The sequence below is a fragment of the Gavialis gangeticus genome, unplaced genomic scaffold (assembly GCF_001723915.1).
Source record: "Gavialis gangeticus isolate Ggan-Ray unplaced genomic scaffold, GavGan_comp1, whole genome shotgun sequence".
NCBI lineage: Eukaryota > Metazoa > Chordata > Crocodylia > Gavialidae > Gavialis > Gavialis gangeticus.
The window spans coordinates 9612580-9629325 of NW_017729012.1; the positions used below are offsets into that span (position 1 = coordinate 9612580).

Genomic DNA, 16746 nt, shown 5'->3' on the forward strand with positions numbered 1-16746 from the left:
TTTTTTTTTTTTTTTTTTTTTTTAAAGAAACAGTTATTAGTAATTATATTTTCATGTCAGGATGGGGCCCAATCCTTTAAAATTACAGAGTTCCATCTAATACCAGCATTACATTGTGGTCTCTAAAGGCTCCATAATTTGTAGTTTTCAGGGTCAATCCACTCCTAATTTGGGTATCTACTGTCTATCTTTAATCTACATATATGCTTCTATTGTCATACGAATAATCAGGTTACTATAGTACAAAGACCAAAAAAGGCTACCTGGAGATATCTTTGCTCTTATAGTTGTGTTGATTTCTGACAGGCTAACCAGGGGAAGGGTTTATAAAAGAAAAAAAAGACCCCTGGTTGTCCAAAATAGCACTTCCTCAAGTTCTCCTTTCCCAGCAGTGTCTCTGAAGTAGGAACCATTAATATCATCACACTGAGAGAAAAATTACTTTTCCAAATTATTTTTTTTCCTTGAATTACCCTTTTTGTCTGTATATTTACATCCTGTTGAGCGATGAAAAAGCAAACAGTGAACAAAACAAACACCAGAGGTAGTTTTTTTTGTATAAAGTAGCACTTGTGTAGCAATAGTGCCATCCTGTGGCTAAGGTTGAAATTGCTTCTAAGAACCTAACCCCCCTCCTTGTCAAGTCAGGCCTCTTTTGGTCAGCTGTCTGGTACCAGGTAAACCATACAGCCTGTTGCACGGTCAGGCTGTTGGCAGCTAAACCAGCACCCCCACCTAGGCTAGCCTGGGTGAGAAGGGTGTGTGGACACCTGGCAGGACTGAAAACAAGACCTGTCAAAGGGCAGATGAGCTCCCTAAGAGCCAACGACCACCCATACCTGGAGAGGAGATGGGCACCACCAAGTCACTCTGCCAGAAGAATCACCAGTGATGCAAAGCAACTCAACCAACCTATGAGGGTTGTCACAGCATCTAAGATGCCCTTACGGTCACAGCAGCCTTGGGACTGACTTGACTTAAAGAAACTGATTCCAAGGGGAGATAGCCAGGCATACATGCGATTAACCAAAGGCAATTGCAGACATGCTATGAGAATATTTTCCAATTACTTATTATTGGTAGTTTCTTAGTGGTTATGACATCTTGTCTAGTTTAAAAGGACCAGTACCAAATAGTTTGTCAAACATGCACTTATATTTCGTAAGTGTAATTTAAAATTGTTCAAAAGTTTGCTATCTAAGTTTGCCCAGCATCTAACAGCAGCTTGTTTTCAACTTTCAGTTGTTAATGGACATAATGCAGCCGAGCAAGGCTCTCTGAATGCAGCTACCAGAGAACACCTTTGGAACTACAGCCAGGATTGCAAGAATGCAGAGGTATTTCAGATGCTTACTTCCCATTCTCTCTCCTCTTAGAGCCATTGGGGTGTAGGTTCATTGCAGCAATGAAGAACGCTGCTTTCACATTGTTTCATACATGACTTCTGCAAAAGATAAAGTGATGCAGCCTTTCAATAATTGTATCATGTCACTCACACCCCGTCTGTTCAAGAGTTACACCTGTTTAACTCAAGGGGGTTTTAAAACTGATTTTGCAAAATCTATTTAATACTTAGGACTTTTAAAAATCAGTTTCAACCTGATTTCCAGGGCTTTAACTTGCACCTGTAAATTCACAGGTGCAAACTAAACCAGCATGAGCATTTCTAACCCCATATAATTGCCCCCATGCAGGTATTAACAAAGTTTTAACTAGATAATTTTTAAGTGAAACTTGGGCAATTTACATGTGCAGAGAAACCCACTGAGTAAATGAGTCCTGAAAGAGTTTAAGTGGGCTGTCCTACAGAGGATGGACTGACCATCTGGGGACTGCAGGGAAGGACTAACAAAGGTTTCAAAACAGATTTAAGGAAAATGCAGTGTAAATACCACAGTGGAAAGGAAGTAAAACATAGACACTGATACCAAGAAAGTGGACCACATGAAGGTTCATCCAGCAAAGTAACAGTGTAAGGTTGCTTTAACTTTCCATGTTACTAGTACTTCAACAATTTTGCATTATGGGAATAATGATTGAAGGAAGAGTTAATGAGAATCAATTCCATTTAAACCAACAGGGCCATTAATGTACAAGAGGAGATGGGGCTGCTACTTTTAAGAACATGGTTAAGAACCATACTACTATCAAAATTTTAAATGTATATTTTGGAGCAATTACAGGTAGTAACAAATCTCACACATATCAAGGCTGTTTCACTATGCAACTCCTTGCAGGTGTCATTTTCAATTTGGTGCAATGTACTAAGAAAACAATACCATCTCTAACATAGGAACTGTTTTCTTCTTCCCCCGCCTTTTTAACAGATTGAAGTATTTGGTCCCCAGATAAGCAGAGAAGATATAGAAAAGATTCCAGACCCCAGAAGGAAGGAACTGAAGAAGAAGTTAACTGGAGCTATCAGAAGAAATGCAGAGGCCCGTCACAAAGCCCAGCTTGCAGTAGGAAAAGGGATGTTACCAGACTCCGTTACCTATACATGACACAAGTACTTGAAATTTAAGGGTTACAACAAATCCCAGAACATTCATAGTTGCATTTCAGTCTGCTAATTCATTGTACCATACTGGTGGGCTCTAAAGATAATTAATCATTTATTTAGGGGGTGGGTTGGTGGCTCTGGTCATCTGGTGCCTGCTATTGTAAAACCATTTTCAGTTCCTTGTAACTTTGTGTATGTAATTTTCAAGACCTAACAGAAGCTGCAGACATAGGCTTTTTGACAGGAATCTCCTACCAATGTAGCCATTTTAGCTAATACTGTTATGAACATAGTAAAACAGTTGCATCATAATGCTTAGCTGTTGCATAGTATTTTTCACCAATAGGTTATCAAAAAGCTTTAACAAGGAAATACATCATTCCCGTTCTACTTACAGGGCCGAGATGGTAAAGAGGTCAGACCAGGTCCACACAGTAAATCAGGTACAAGAGCAGGGAATATTAATTCAGGTTTTATTAAATACTATAAATGCAAAAGATTGTGTGTGTGTGGCTCTGGTGGTGTATTATACTATTCCTGTAACAAGTAAACCTTCCTACCAGACACAGCAAGTAATTAGAACTGCTGGTTCCAATAAGGAAACTGACATTTTAGAAGACAGTGTACTCAGGCTGCCTGCACTCTAGGGTTATGCAGCTGCTTTAAGAATGGCAGCAATATGACAACTAGGCCTCTAGCATAGATGCAAGCACTGCCAGTAGTTTTTCTGATACCCAAGCTATATTTGTTATAAGCTGATTTTTTCCACATCCCTCACAAGCCTAAGGGCTGATCTTGGAATACTCCATTTAAATCTATAGAATAATGTTCAAGGCATGTTATCTTCAAGCAAGCCACTCATGAAATATGATAAAATCTAACATGTGAAAGCTTCATTTCAACTAATCCTTCAGCCTCACCCAGGCTTTGACTAATGGCCAGAATTTGAAATATTATGCGTAACAGGTGATAACCCACTGGCCCAACCTAACCTGCAGCTCTCCTGTAATTATATGAGAGAGTTTTTATGGGAAGGACTTTAAGTAACTCAAAGTACTATGAATCTTTGATATAGAACCCAGGTACAAGGTTAGAGTGAGGTCAAATTCTTTTGCATACTTAAAAAATATCCAGTGGCATGAAAAGTTAAACCATTAAGCTCCTTTTAACCAACCATCTCCCCCCCCCGGCTACTGGTGGGGGGGAGTGCACCCCTCACTCCCTCCAGAAAACCTACCTATATATTTGTGTTGAGCATTAACAAGCAGCAATACTGAAATTGGTTTGCTAGTGTTCTGTAGGTAGACTATGCCACCAACTTATCTTCCTTTCCTATAATCCTCTCTGCCCTTTTAGAGAGTACATTTTTAGAGTTGGATGCATCAAACCTGAAGAATGGAAGCCAGTAAAAGCTACTGACACTGACTAAAGGAAGATGTTTCATTTCCTTGGCAGTGGGAACATTCTATTACAAACAGTCCTTCTTTATGCACTAAGAGTAAAAATTCAGATTCTGCTGTCTTGGATGTAAAAAGGCATGTTAAAGATGCCTCTTGGTTCTCTAGTCATGACAGCCTATAGCAAATTTGCTAGTAAGGATCTTGCCTAGCAGTTAAACAAGGAAGAATGAGTCAAGTTTCTTGCCTTCTCCATTCTCCTTTCCACTGCCCCCCACCCCCCAAGAGAGAGAACACTGATTTCCCAATAATTGTTCATAAACATTTATTTTTACCAATATACAATACGACAAAACACTTGCAACAGATCTTTATTAGCTTGACACAAACCTCAGCAGTAACTTAAGCTTGCATTTAACTTACAATATTAAGACATGGAAGAACTACAGTGCAAAACACAAACAATATTGCAGAACCTTGTAGGGCAAGATTCACAGTAACTAACAGCCACCCCGGAGACGCAGCACCAGGTGCAGAGTGGATTCCTTCTGGATGTTGTAGTCAGACAGGGTGCGGCCATCTTCCAGCTGCTTGCCAGCAAAGATCAGCCTCTGCTGGTCAGGGGGAATGCCTTCTTTGTCCTGAATCTTAGCCTTCACATTCTCAATGGTGTCACTGGGCTCAACCTCCAGGGTGATGGTCTTGCCAGTCAGGGTCTTCACAAAGATCTGCATACCACCCCTGAGACGCAGCACCAGGTGCAGGGTGGATTCCTTCTGGATGTTGTAGTCAGACAGGGTGCGGCCATCTTCCAGCTGCTTGCCAGCAAAGATCAGCCTCTGCTGGTCAGGGGGAATGCCTTCTTTGTCCTGAATCTTAGCCTTCACATTCTCAATGGTGTCACTGGGCTCAACCTCCAGGGTGATGGTCTTGCCAGTCAGGGTCTTCACAAAGATCTGCATACCACCCCTGAGACGCAGCACCAGGTGCAGGGTGGATTCCTTCTGGATGTTGTAGTCAGACAGGGTGCGGCCATCTTCCAGCTGCTTGCCAGCAAAGATCAGCCTCTGCTGGTCAGGGGGAATGCCTTCTTTGTCCTGAATCTTAGCCTTCACATTCTCAATGGTGTCACTGGGCTCAACCTCCAGGGTGATGGTCTTGCCAGTCAGGGTCTTCACAAAGATCTGCATACCACCCCTGAGACGCAGCACCAGGTGCAGGGTGGATTCCTTCTGGATGTTGTAGTCAGACAGGGTGCGGCCATCTTCCAGCTGCTTGCCAGCAAAGATCAGCCTCTGCTGGTCAGGGGGAATGCCTTCTTTGTCCTGGATCTTAGCCTTCACATTCTCAATGGTGTCACTGGGCTCAACTTCCAGGGTGATTGTCTTGCCAGTCAGGGTCTTCACAAAGATCTGCATGTTGAACTGTAGCAAGAGAATCACAAGGCTTCCCATTAGCTCACTCAGAAAATGTGAAAACAGATTATGCAATGAGTAGTTCCTTCTTATCAGCCATGATTTACATATCTTTTCATACAGAAAAAACCCTAAGAACTGCTTTTTCTTTCTGTATAAAGGACTGACCTCCCCTTTTTTTTGTAAATTTCCTCAGCACCCCCAAGCCACACCCTTCATTAGTGTTGAACCCCAAACCTGCTTTCTCTCTCAAGAGGCATTTTTTCCTAAAGCTTCCTCATGTCCCCATCCCCCACACGCACACACACCAGGGCCCCCAGCAGCATCCGGCCGATAACACTCGTTTGTGCCCCCGCACCCCGCCAGTCACAACGACCGCCGTGACTCATCGGCCTCCGCACGGCGGGGAAAGGCAGCGACCACCATGTTCGCCCGGTTTCCCCAACTGCCTCCCGGTCCCCTCAGAGAAGCACCCCCCCACCCCTTCAGCTCCGCTCCCAGCCCCTTACCACTTGCTTTTCCACACAGCTGAACTAGAAAAACACCTCCTCCGGCTGCTGGTCCGAGCAAAGTCTAATGACGCGGCGCTTACCCGCACGTATTTATCGGCTTCCCGTCACGTCACAGTTCCACCCTTCCTCCAGCTCCGCGTACACCTCCGCCGCTCAAAGTAGTGCCGAGGGCGGGGCCGCCCGCCAACCAGCGCTCCTCGGACGCGGAGGGATACGTCTGCGACGAGCCCGTTCTGGAAGGTTCTGCCGCGGTGGGCGGGGCTTCACACGTTCTCCGCGCTCATTGGCGGGCAGGGGGGGTTGATGGGCTGGGGGCTACGTGAGCAGACGCTCTGGAAGATTCGTTGGGGGAGGGGTGCGCTGGCCGCTGATTGGTGTGGAGTGAGGTAAGCCTTGTTGCCAAGGCAGATTTCAGGCGGGGGGGAGGGGAAGAGGGGCGCGCATGCGCGGAGTTGGGGTTGTTTAAGCCTGAGGGAGCAGTTGTGGTGCAGAACTCTCTCTGGGTGTAGGGGAACGCACTTACGGTCCTGACTGCCCCTTACAGCCCCCCTGGGCCGCTGTGGCCTAGGCATGAGGTGTGGCGCTGGCATTGGGGATATCTCTTCAGCACAAAGCATGAACCACGAGTGTCCTCAGAGACTGTCGTGGCAGCAAGAGGGTAGGCAGCTGTGGTGGTATTAGCGGCCAGTGCCAACCGGCGGTTAGCGACCACCCCAAATGCCACCGGCGGGTGTCTGCAGCAAGGGGCAGGGGTGGCGAGCTGACCTTGCCGGGCGCATGTGCACCCAGGTGCAGTCCCGACAAGTATGTCGCCAATGGCACAAAGCCTGTCCGGTGTCATGGGGTTTTCAAACTGGTTTACTCTGCCACAAGGTCACTCCCGCCTGTTCGAGCCAGGCTCTGTTTTGTGTTTTAACTAAAATTACCACCTCGGTTTGTATTTTAACGGACAGGCTTCCTGGCCTTTGGCTGCTTTATTACTCTGTCTAGGAAGAGCGCAGACCATTGGCCCGGCGAAGGGTATTTATACTGGAAAGTTTGGAAAGAAGAATTTTTTCAGCTATTTTGAGTCGGTCTAATAGAAGATACCGGATTTACCCAAAGAGCCCTGTGTGTCTGTGTCCTTAGACCAATACAGCTGCAACCTACACCCCTTAACCAGAGTGAGGTGCTTATGTACAGGGGCTAGTGCAGGTGGTCAGAACTGGAGTGAGACTAATGCCAATCTGCACGTAAACCAGGGTAGCTGGAGTGAAAAATAAAGGCTCCCACTCCTCTCCTAGACCACATGACTGTCACTCGGCATTTAGCGTCATCTTGCGATGGTGCCCTTGTATGCTGTAGAGTGATGGTTTACTGCCATTTGTGCTTTGGAACAGCAGAAACCACTTCACGAAATGATGGTGATAGACCAGTTTTTGGGGGTCAGAAACTCCCTCATTTCCCCCTAACAGAGCTCCTCTGTCTGTAGTTTTGTAGGCACGTGTTTCCACTTTAAAAAAAACAAAAATCAGTGTTTTTATGGATAAATGATCTACCCTCTGTTTACATGTGCGTGTAACAATGGGCAAACTGACTCCAACTTTTGGGAGAGGGTGGGTGACAGGGAAGGACTGGATGTGCTTGCAAAGACTGTACGCTCAACCTGAAGCCACTTTTCCCATACACATACGTACGATGCAATAACTTGTGAGCCTCGCATCCAATCCCAGAATTTTAGGGAATGCTCTCGCAGGGCTGCCCAGAACTCGACAGAGCGTAGGAGAAGTAGGAGAAACCTGAAAGCTAAAAAGAGAAGCATGAGCTTGGCTGACAACCTACAAAGCACACACCCTTGTTAGTTAAAATCATGAAATAGCAGCTATTGTGTCCTGGAATATTCTCTGCTGCTGTTTCTATGCTGTGTGGTGAAGCAGGGGAAGGAGTGAGGAATAGTTCAGGAACCAGAGAAGCTTGTGTAGAAGAGCTGGGAAATCAAATTATTTGGAAATTAGTCAGCTGAGCATAAGCATCTGTGCCTCCCAAAGTGTCATGTTCAGCATGAGCCAAATGTTTTTGTAATCATGTGGCCCCTTTCCTGGAACTTTCTTCCTCCACAATTTAAGCAGATTGCAAATATGAATGTGTTATTGTGAGCTCGTGACACCCATCAGTGATTAATGCTGGCATCTGAACTACAAACTGGTTTTTACCTGTTTGTAGAGTAGGAGCTTGGGTCATGTAATCACTTCCTCCAGTGAGCTGATGTGGAATTAGTATTCCTGCTAATTGAGTTTTATTCTGTCTTCAGATCTAGCTTTGGACTCCTGTTATGTTATGTTATGTTGTTATAGCTGGGATGTGAGATCCAACAGTCCATCACGTGGCAATGTTCCATTTACTGCTAGTACTTTCCACGGACTTGAATGAACTTGTGGGTAAATCTTTCAGGATTGACTCTTTCCCAGGCACAAACAGCACAAATTGTTACAAAGTTATACATTGTGTATGCTGCTTTGCTCCAACTAACAAGATATATTTGGTTTCCTTAATATAATAGGTCTTGCTCCACCCTTCCAGTTTATAATTAAAGGAAAAGAAGCCATCCTAAATAATAATAGAATTAAAAACAAACAATTACATGCACACTGTATATGCATGAGAACACAGGAAGAAAAGCTAGACAAAGCAGTGTCAACAGGAAAGGCACAGAGAAACTGCAATAACCACTATCCTGAAATGTTATAGTCATCAATTTATGGCAACTTCAGCATTTAAGCAACATTTCTATCACTTGGGGTTTTTTTCCCCATTGTCTGATTTTTCTTCCTCCATTTCCTGTACTTTATTGGTTTTGTTTATGCAGAGCCAAAAGAGGACTAACTGCTTGATATATCCGGTACGACATGCCACGTATATACTTTCAAACTTGTCAAACCCCATCATCAAAGTGAGAGCAAACACAGTGAAAAAAGCAGAGAAGAGCTTTAAAGCTGATTTTGTTTAAATATCCAACATCAAAAAATTAAATTAGGATCAAGGTCCTTGTACAGAATCTGGCAAGTGGCAGTGTCAGCAAAAAATATAATTCTTTTAAGCTCTAGAAACTCTTGGGCAGCTTCTCAACACAAGAGAAGGGCACGCAGAGAGCTCTTTGGATCTCTGCCACAGGCCAGTTAGGGAAGGTTTTGTCCCAAGGGAGAATTTTCTATCCAGAGGAATACGTTGCAGCACTGGAAGGGACTGTGGGGTCCAGTATGAAGTCAGAGAAATGGTGAAAAATTCAGGTTTGCCACATTAGAAAGAAAGAATTGTGGACTGATTTTTAAGGTACATTTTAAAGCGTCTATTCTGATTTCTCACCATTTTATTTTGTTTGTTTAGTTTTGTTTTAAATCCCCTTACATTAGAGACCTGTATCCACAGGGCTGTAGCAGGGATGCAAAATGTCTCCGCAGGAAGGTAAAGAAGAGGGGGAATTGTCTGCAACTCTCATGCTCTGACATGCAAACCAGAAAACACCAGAGCTGCTGCTTTTGCTTCTAACCAGGGCTGAAAACAATGCAGCCATACTGCTTCCACTCCCACACTGTTGGTTTTCTGTTTATCGATTGAAACCAAGCGATTATAATAATATGTCACTGTGATGAAGGTTTCTGTCTCAATGATTTTGCCACAAGCAGCTCTTAAAATAACTTGTTGTTGACTGTTGCTGAATAATTCATTCTTCAGGGAAATGTCATCACATGAAACAAGTACAAGTCTCGGCATGCCCACACGGAATACAGACTGCAGGTTAAAAACAACAAGGACAGTGCATGTGACCCCTGGGTGAGACTAATCAGTCCTACATAAAAAGCTCAATTAGTTTCCTCAGATATGTCCAGGATAAAGTACTGGTTGGACTTTGGACAGAGAACCACGTATGGGTTGGACATTGATAAGCCTGCATTTACTGTATATTTTGTATGCTGTAGGTCAAATTCCATGGTAGCGACATCCAGTTCTAATATAGAACAACTTCCCTGAAGTCTGGTTTCTATGTTTGTAGCTGTAAACAAATTGGCTTCCCCGGTAAGTTAATGACAGAGTTTCAGCCTGAACTCCAAGCTTCCTCAGATATCTAGATGTCCCCATATGAGAAACAGATTTGGCAAGTCTGGCTGTCCTTAAATCTTCACCTGAATGCATTTTCTTTGTACAAAACAGAAATAGTCACGTGCTGCCTCAAAAGTTCTAGCTGAATAAGGAACAGCAAGCAGGAGCTGGCCGTTGCTGGAAGGTGGAGAAAAGACAGTACAGACTGTAACAGAACAGAGCAGAGCCATAGCTGGGAACACCGTCTTCTTGTAGTGGTTTGAAAACTAGGTCACTGGGCAGCAGTACAAAGAAACCTACTTTCAGAGAAGAGGGATTCATGGTCACAAGAAATGTATCACACAGATAGGTACATTCTGGAACAAAGTCACAGGTCGTGACCTGTACACACACCAGCGCCTTGACAGCTGCAAATAATTTCTGCTTGGACACTGTAAAATAAAACGAACGTTTTATTTATGGCTATAGAACCTCACCAGGGAATGGCAGCCAGTTAGAGGACCTGAGTATGTACAGCGAGGCCAGTACATTTCCTTAACTCAGATAAAGCAGAGAGCTCTGTCAGAAGGGGAAAATCAGCTGTTGTTCCTGGTTTGTTATCATACTTGCTACGCCTAAATTGCATACATCTCTTTGGGTAGAGATAGCATCTGATGAGGTGAGCTGTGGTTCGTGAACGTTGATTCAGTTAGTCTGTAAGGTGTGCCACTACCTTGCCTTTTGTCTTTGCATTCTACCAGGTAGGGACAGTGATGGAAACTAATGTGTGCTGGTGAAGTACACCCATGCCCCAACAGAAACTGTAGCTTTGTTACCAGGCTCTGTCTAGAGCACAGCTCCATCTGCACTACAAATGCAGCAGTGGTACATTATGGTTGTCCAAATACTTGTAAAACATAAAGTCCAAGAATTGTGTGTCACACCCCAAAATATCATGAGCTTGACTTGAAAATAAAGAGATTTATAAAACAATAATACATGTATGCTTTCTTCTGTTTTTGAAGTCTAATACTTGAAACTTTTTCTTTAAATGAAAAGCTGAGATTCTCACAGACCAGCATGGTTCCAGGAGTTGGAGTTGTAAGAAAAACACCAAATTATCACAAAATTGATAACAAACCAAGAAGAGCTGGCTGCAGTGTTGCTCCCAACCAGCTTAAAGCCGTTTCACTTTGTGGTGCAAGTGAGACCAAAAAGCTGCATCTTTAATGTGCCTGAGCATACTTTTTTGAGCAACTCTAGGTAATGTAGATAAAAATCTCTATGGCTGTTTTATACTCAAGATCTTATAATGTTTACAAGTGGTGCTATGACAGCTGGAGATTTTCTTTAAATCTCTATGTAGACACGGTTTATGAGTACACAGGTAAAGTAATAAAACCAGCAGATAAAGGAGAAGCTATAGTTATCCTTAACCGTGAAGACTACGTAAAAGAAGCCAACAGACAACTCTGTAACACCACCTACTACAAAAAACGGGAGGAAGATCCTGCTCCCCTTTTCAGTTAAAAACTCAAAACCACCATCAAATTATTTCCATATGAACTACAAAAAAACACCATCAAATCATTTCCATATGACCTACAAGACAAACTACAAAACTTGATCCCCCCCATCCAACCCCAGCACTTTTTACATGCTCCCTAAAATCCACAAACAAGGGAACCCAAGTAGACCTGTAATATCCAGGCATGAAACCTTAACTGAGGAAATATCACGTTTTGTTGAATCCATCCAATTTTTCCAACTATTTAGTTGGTCTGATAAAAGATATCACATTTACCCAAAGAACCTTGTCTGCCTAGGGCAATGTAAGTGAGGAATGGTGTATAAGTGAGGGGGGGAGAGAGAGCATCAGTGGAATAGTACCTGGTTAGTCATGAACTAGGGCAGCTTGGTCCTCCCCTAAAGTGTTACGGCCATGTTATTTTTCTTCAGTGCACAGAAGCTATGGTACTAATTGCCATTATTTATTGCTGTATTATATTACACAGTCTGGTCTCTAGAGCACTACACCGGAAAGGGAAAATCAGTGCCCATACTTCCTCCTTTTCTTGTTAGCCTACAAGCCCCCCAAAACTGTCAGCATTGCTTTTCCAATAAAAAGCCCCCTCTAGACCAAGTCCAAAGGCAGGCTGACCTCTAGACAAGAGTTCTGCTGAATCAGTGTTACACAAGCAGAGCAGAGGTAGAACAGAGAGGCACTCTGTACCGTCACCGCTGAAACACCACACCATCCAAAAGAGTGAACTTTGGCAAGACAACTGGACAATGTACTGATTTTCTATATGTTTCTGCCCTGTGCCCTCTAGGGCATTAACTAGAAAAATATATTTCCTCCTCCCTGGTTTTCTCTGGATTGTTTTCAGAAAAGCATGCTCTATCAGGTTATTGGCTCCTACAAAGGACTGCAGCTTAAACAAGGGTTTTTTTCTTTCTTTTTTTGTAATATATATATATATATAGCAAAGGTTACCGGCATCACGCGTTCATGTTTTTTTCATCCATAACAGTAAATTACCGGTTACTAATTTATCCCAGCTGAATCACTTTGAATATACTGCACGTGGTTAAGTTTTTGGCAGGAGAGCTCTTCTCTAGCTCTCAGTCAGAAGTCAGATATATATACACACACACATCTTCTAGTCGCTGATCATTGGGTTGCATCAGATCTAGAAGAAACTATGCCTCCAGTGCATATATGGGGGGTCTCCCTGAATACTGAAGGACTCCTAAGGTGTACTGAAGCCTGACAATGAACTAGGAGTACTGCTGAGTTATTGCTTGTGACTGCTGTGGAGATAAAATTCACCCCAAGTACAGGACCACTGCACAGCTCTGGTATCATGGGCCTCCCATTTATGAACTGTTTTGAGCCTGATGGATTATAAAATCTGAAAAAACCCAGGAAGGAAGAGCGATCATACTTAGGATTCAACACAGGACCCTTGGGATGTGGTGCATGGGCCCCCTGCAGAGTCAAATTTCACTTTATCTGCCTATTCACACAGCTTTGACTGAATGCCCCCAGTCCCTGTGCAGTACTCCATGCAAAACTGGGGCTGGATTCTCTGAGAATGGATGATTTTTCTAGTTATCCCTGAATCTTGGTCAGGAATTTGGAGTGGATTCTCTAACTAAGGTTCCCCTATTTTCTTCTTATTCCTTCATTGCAGGCCCAGCTTTTTGCCAAACTGACCTACCAGCCACTTGGACTTAGATTTCTTGAGAGCATAACCTGTGTCCTTCAGGTTGTCTGGGGTGCCAGATGTTACCTTTTGGCATTCCTATTTCCTGAACACTCTTTTCTCTTTTAACTCCAAACCTCCCCACTCTGAGCAGAAGTTTCCACTCTGGCACTCTGAGGTGAGACCACATTCAGATCTCTCACGCGGTCTGCCAGTTGAACCCAGAAATACTCTGTTCTGACAGGGGTCTGTATCTGGGCTGTCTGGAGGTGGGGTAGGAACAGGATTTGGTTCCCCACAGCACTGTCCAAACTGTTTTGTGCAGTAGATACTGACGGGGCTGGAAGCAAACCTAACAGGCATCACAGGCCATGTTTCCACCCTGGTCTCCGTTTCCACCCTGGTCTCCATTGGTCTGTAAACTCACACCTACATAGGTTTGCCGCTGTCTGTGAGCACCTCTCTGGCGATGGAGTGGCCAGCCACTGGACAAACTTGTGCGCGCTCCTGCGAATTTGATACAACTGCTTTTGCTTGGAACAGGACAGGGCAATGCATGCTCCAACCTGCAGTTGCCCCAGGCCACCACCCCATATTAAATGTGAACACAGCCACATTGCAGAACTGCATCAGCTGTCTCTGGCCTAGTGCTTTTCATCCCAGACTAGCGTGTGACTAATGTGAAGTCAAGAATGACTAACGTGGATCTGGGAGCAGTTCTGATTGAGAGCTAGAGAAGAACTCTCCTGCCAAAAACTTCACCACGTGCAGTATATTCAAAGTGATTCAGCTGGGATAAATTAGTAACCGGTAGTTTACTGTTAGGAATGAAAAAACATGAATGCATGATGCCGGTAACCTTTGCTGCCTGTCAGAGAGCAGAGGTGTGGGTGGTTGTGCTGGTTCTGCTGCGCACTCTTTCAGGAGGTGACACACCCTGTGGGGTCACATACGTTTTCCAAAGCTGTTTTCCAGGTCAGACAGCTTAGGGGACGGTTTCGTCACTACCTACAAGCTTTACCGTACTCCCAGCAGACCTGACCCTTCAGTAGCCCCTCTAGATATTGATTAGCAGACTGGCGGGGGAGCTGTTTACAATCCCTTCCGTTTGTGCCATGTGAACCCTGGAGCCTCTTTCAGTGCTTCAGTTGTAACCATGAGCTTTCAGCTGGGCTTGGAGCTCAGCAAAACAAATCCACTCCTAGGCAACAATTGGCATGGGAGAGTTAGCTCCAGTGATATTTTTCCCTATCAAATCTGGTTTAAATCAGTTTGAACATTGCTAGGTTCTTACTGCTCCTCCCCCTGCTCCGCACATGTTTTCTGACCACAGAGATGGTGCTGAGTTCCTAATGCTGAATACAGTAAGGTTTTATAGGCCACTATTCCCTAATACAGGCTGGTAACTTTAAATAGACTTAATGCCTTTCTTTAAAATAAACATTGCAAACTCTTCTGATCAAGTATGTAAGTTCTGTCTGTGCTGGCCGTAGAAACCAGGATGGCCCTTTTCTGGCAACTATCACGTTTAAGTGCAGTTGCCTGGAAAGGTGATGACCTGGGTTCAGGTCCCAGGGTAGGTGGGGACTAACTGAAGTGTGCAATGCTGCTATATGCTGTTCAGAAGCTGCCATGTTTCAAACCAGAGATGACTGTAGTTCAAAAGCAGAGAATTGATCCATACAAGTCACCTGTATCCTGTCAAATGCTTTAAAGCATTTGGGGAACCTTCAGGGCATGATCCACCATGTAACTAAAATGAAAGAACTGCCCCCTAAACAGTAATGCCAGCTAAATAGCACTCCTGCCATTAAAATAGGATATGAGGTTCTTGCTATGGATTGCAAGGATAATTTTCACAGAGAAGACATCCGGCTCCCATTAATCACCTCACCCATCACCTGATGCAAGTCTGCCTGCGCTGAAGCACGTTGCACAGGACTCCTTGGTGTTACCTGCTTTAAACAGGCTTGTGCCAGCCTCCGTTCAACGTCATGTTGAATCAGCACTCAGGAGGTGACTGTGCATTACACTTTTGGGGCGGTGACCAGTTCCCTTTTCACAGTGAGTCAGGTGAGGGGCTGTGGTTATCAGGGTGAAGGGAAAGGGCAAGTGTGTCTGAGTGGAAGGAGGGAGCGTAGGACCTGGGGGGTGTAGGCCAGGCACCTTTAAGTTTGGAGATGGGGTGAGAATCTGGAGGTGGGGCAAGCAGGTAGAGAATTGCAGGGAGACAGAGGGAGGGGATTTGGATCAAAGCTCATTTGGCCTCTCCCCAGGCTGGTTTAGAGCTGCTCTTTATACCCGTGCACACAATTCCAGCAACCAGAGATGTCATGCCTCTACCTGACTTTCATAGATTGCATAGAGGTTAGGGCTGGAAGGGCCCTCGCGAGATCATTGGGTCCAGCCCCCTGCCCAAAGGGCAGGAAGTGACTCAAAAGTTTCCCTCATCCCACTCTGCCAGCTGGGGTCACAGTATTTGCCTGCCTGGAACAGGTATTTGCAGCCTTCCCTCCTGGTTCGGCACAGTCTGCCCCCAGAGATACCTCCCAATGGCTCCCGCGGCAGACTCCTTTCAGGACAATCCTGCTACAGCACACAAAGGAGGCATCTCTGCAGCACCGCACGGGAGACCTGCATTCTTGGGGCTGGGTTCACATCACACTGCCTCACTCACTGATGGCGGGAGGGGGGCCAGTCCTGAGGCTTTCCAATCACACCCAGGAGCTCTTAGCTTTGGGGTTGCCAAGCCCTAGCAACAAGACTGAGTCTTGCTTTTACTTTTGTGTAGTAAGATGCTCCCGAGATGCTCATCACCGTTGCACTGGTGAGACTCACGGACACCAGCTAGGAGGAGCTGGCTGTCCACCGACTCCAGCGGTGCTGGAACCTCAACCAAGCGGCCGAGCATTTCAAGGTGGAGGCTGAAGAGGTCCAGGTGCCTTAGTCTCTCCTCGTAGGGCTTGGCCTGCAGGCCCTTAACCATACGAGCGGCCCTTCTCTGGACCCTCTCCAGGTTATCCACATCTCTCTTAAAGTGCGGCGCCCAAAACAGGACAGAGTACTCCAACTGCGGTCCGACCAGCACCCGACAAAGGGGAAGTATCACCTCCTTGGTTCTGTTTGTCACACATCTGCCGATGCACGATAAAGTGCAGTTAGCTTTGCTGATGACTTTGTCACACTGACGACTCTCGTGTTCATCTTGGAGCCCACTAGGATGCCGAGATCCCTTTCCGCTTCCGTGCTGCCGAGCAGGTCATTTCCTAGGCGGTAGGTGTGCTGGACATTTTTCCACCCTAGGTGCAGCACTTTGCATTTCTCCTTGTTAAATCGCGTTCTATTGTTTTCTGCCCATTTGTCCAACCTGTCCGGGTCTGGTTGAGAGGCGACCTTGTGGCTGCCTATAAATTCATCATGGGGGCGCAGAAGGGAATTGGTGAGGCTCTACTCACCAGGGGGCCCCGGGGTCACAAGAAATAAGGGCCATAAGCTAGCAGAGAGCAGATTTAGACTGGACATGAGGAGGAACTTCTTCACAGTCAGAGTGGCCAAGCTCTGCAATGGGCGCCCCAGGGGGGTGGTGCCGTGTGTCCGCAGCGCCGCCTGGCGGCCCGCGCGCAGCGCCGCGCCGCGGCAGCATGGGCAGGGCTC

The 16746-nt window shown here is 45.3% G+C and overlaps 3 protein-coding genes and 1 long non-coding RNA gene across 8 annotated transcripts in view; 3 read left to right on the forward strand and 1 right to left on the reverse strand.

Moving 5' to 3' along the window:
• The window catches only part of LOC109293334, a 15049-nt gene extending 11424 nt beyond the window's left edge, over nucleotides 1–3625 (forward strand). For all 4 annotated transcript variants that reach the window (XM_019511188.1, XM_019511189.1, XM_019511190.1 and 1 more), the window contains 2 exons: nucleotides 1243–1337; nucleotides 2328–3625. In XM_019511188.1, coding sequence (XP_019366733.1) covers nucleotides 1243–1337; nucleotides 2328–2504 — 272 coding nt within the window. In that variant the 3' untranslated portion in view covers nucleotides 2505–3625. The remainder of the gene's footprint in view (nucleotides 1–1242; nucleotides 1338–2327) is intronic.
• The window catches only part of UBB (ubiquitin B), a 9783-nt gene extending 3940 nt beyond the window's left edge, over nucleotides 1–5843 (reverse strand). The window contains exons 1-2 of one of the 2 annotated variants that reach the window (XM_019511198.1): nucleotides 5825–5843; nucleotides 4408–5324 (exon numbers count right to left, since the gene is read on the reverse strand). In XM_019511198.1, the coding sequence (XP_019366743.1) occupies nucleotides 4408–5318 (911 nt within the window). In that variant the 5' untranslated portion in view covers nucleotides 5319–5324; nucleotides 5825–5843. Of the gene's footprint in view, nucleotides 1–4255; nucleotides 5325–5824 lie in introns of those variants that run through there. The other variant, XM_019511199.1, reaches the window with a different exon arrangement.
• A 5086-nt stretch (nucleotides 5844–10929) lies between these two features.
• LOC109293345 lies at nucleotides 10930–14551 on the forward strand. The gene is made up of 2 exons (XR_002096302.1): nucleotides 10930–11146; nucleotides 13081–14551. It is a non-coding gene; the product is annotated as an uncharacterized LOC109293345 (long non-coding RNA).
• A 1347-nt stretch (nucleotides 14552–15898) lies between these two features.
• Nucleotides 15899–16746, forward strand: part of CENPV (centromere protein V) — a 4965-nt gene continuing 4117 nt past the window's right edge. The window contains exon 1 of the mRNA XM_019510959.1: nucleotides 15899–15919. Coding sequence (XP_019366504.1) covers nucleotides 15899–15919 — 21 coding nt within the window. The remainder of the gene's footprint in view (nucleotides 15920–16746) is intronic.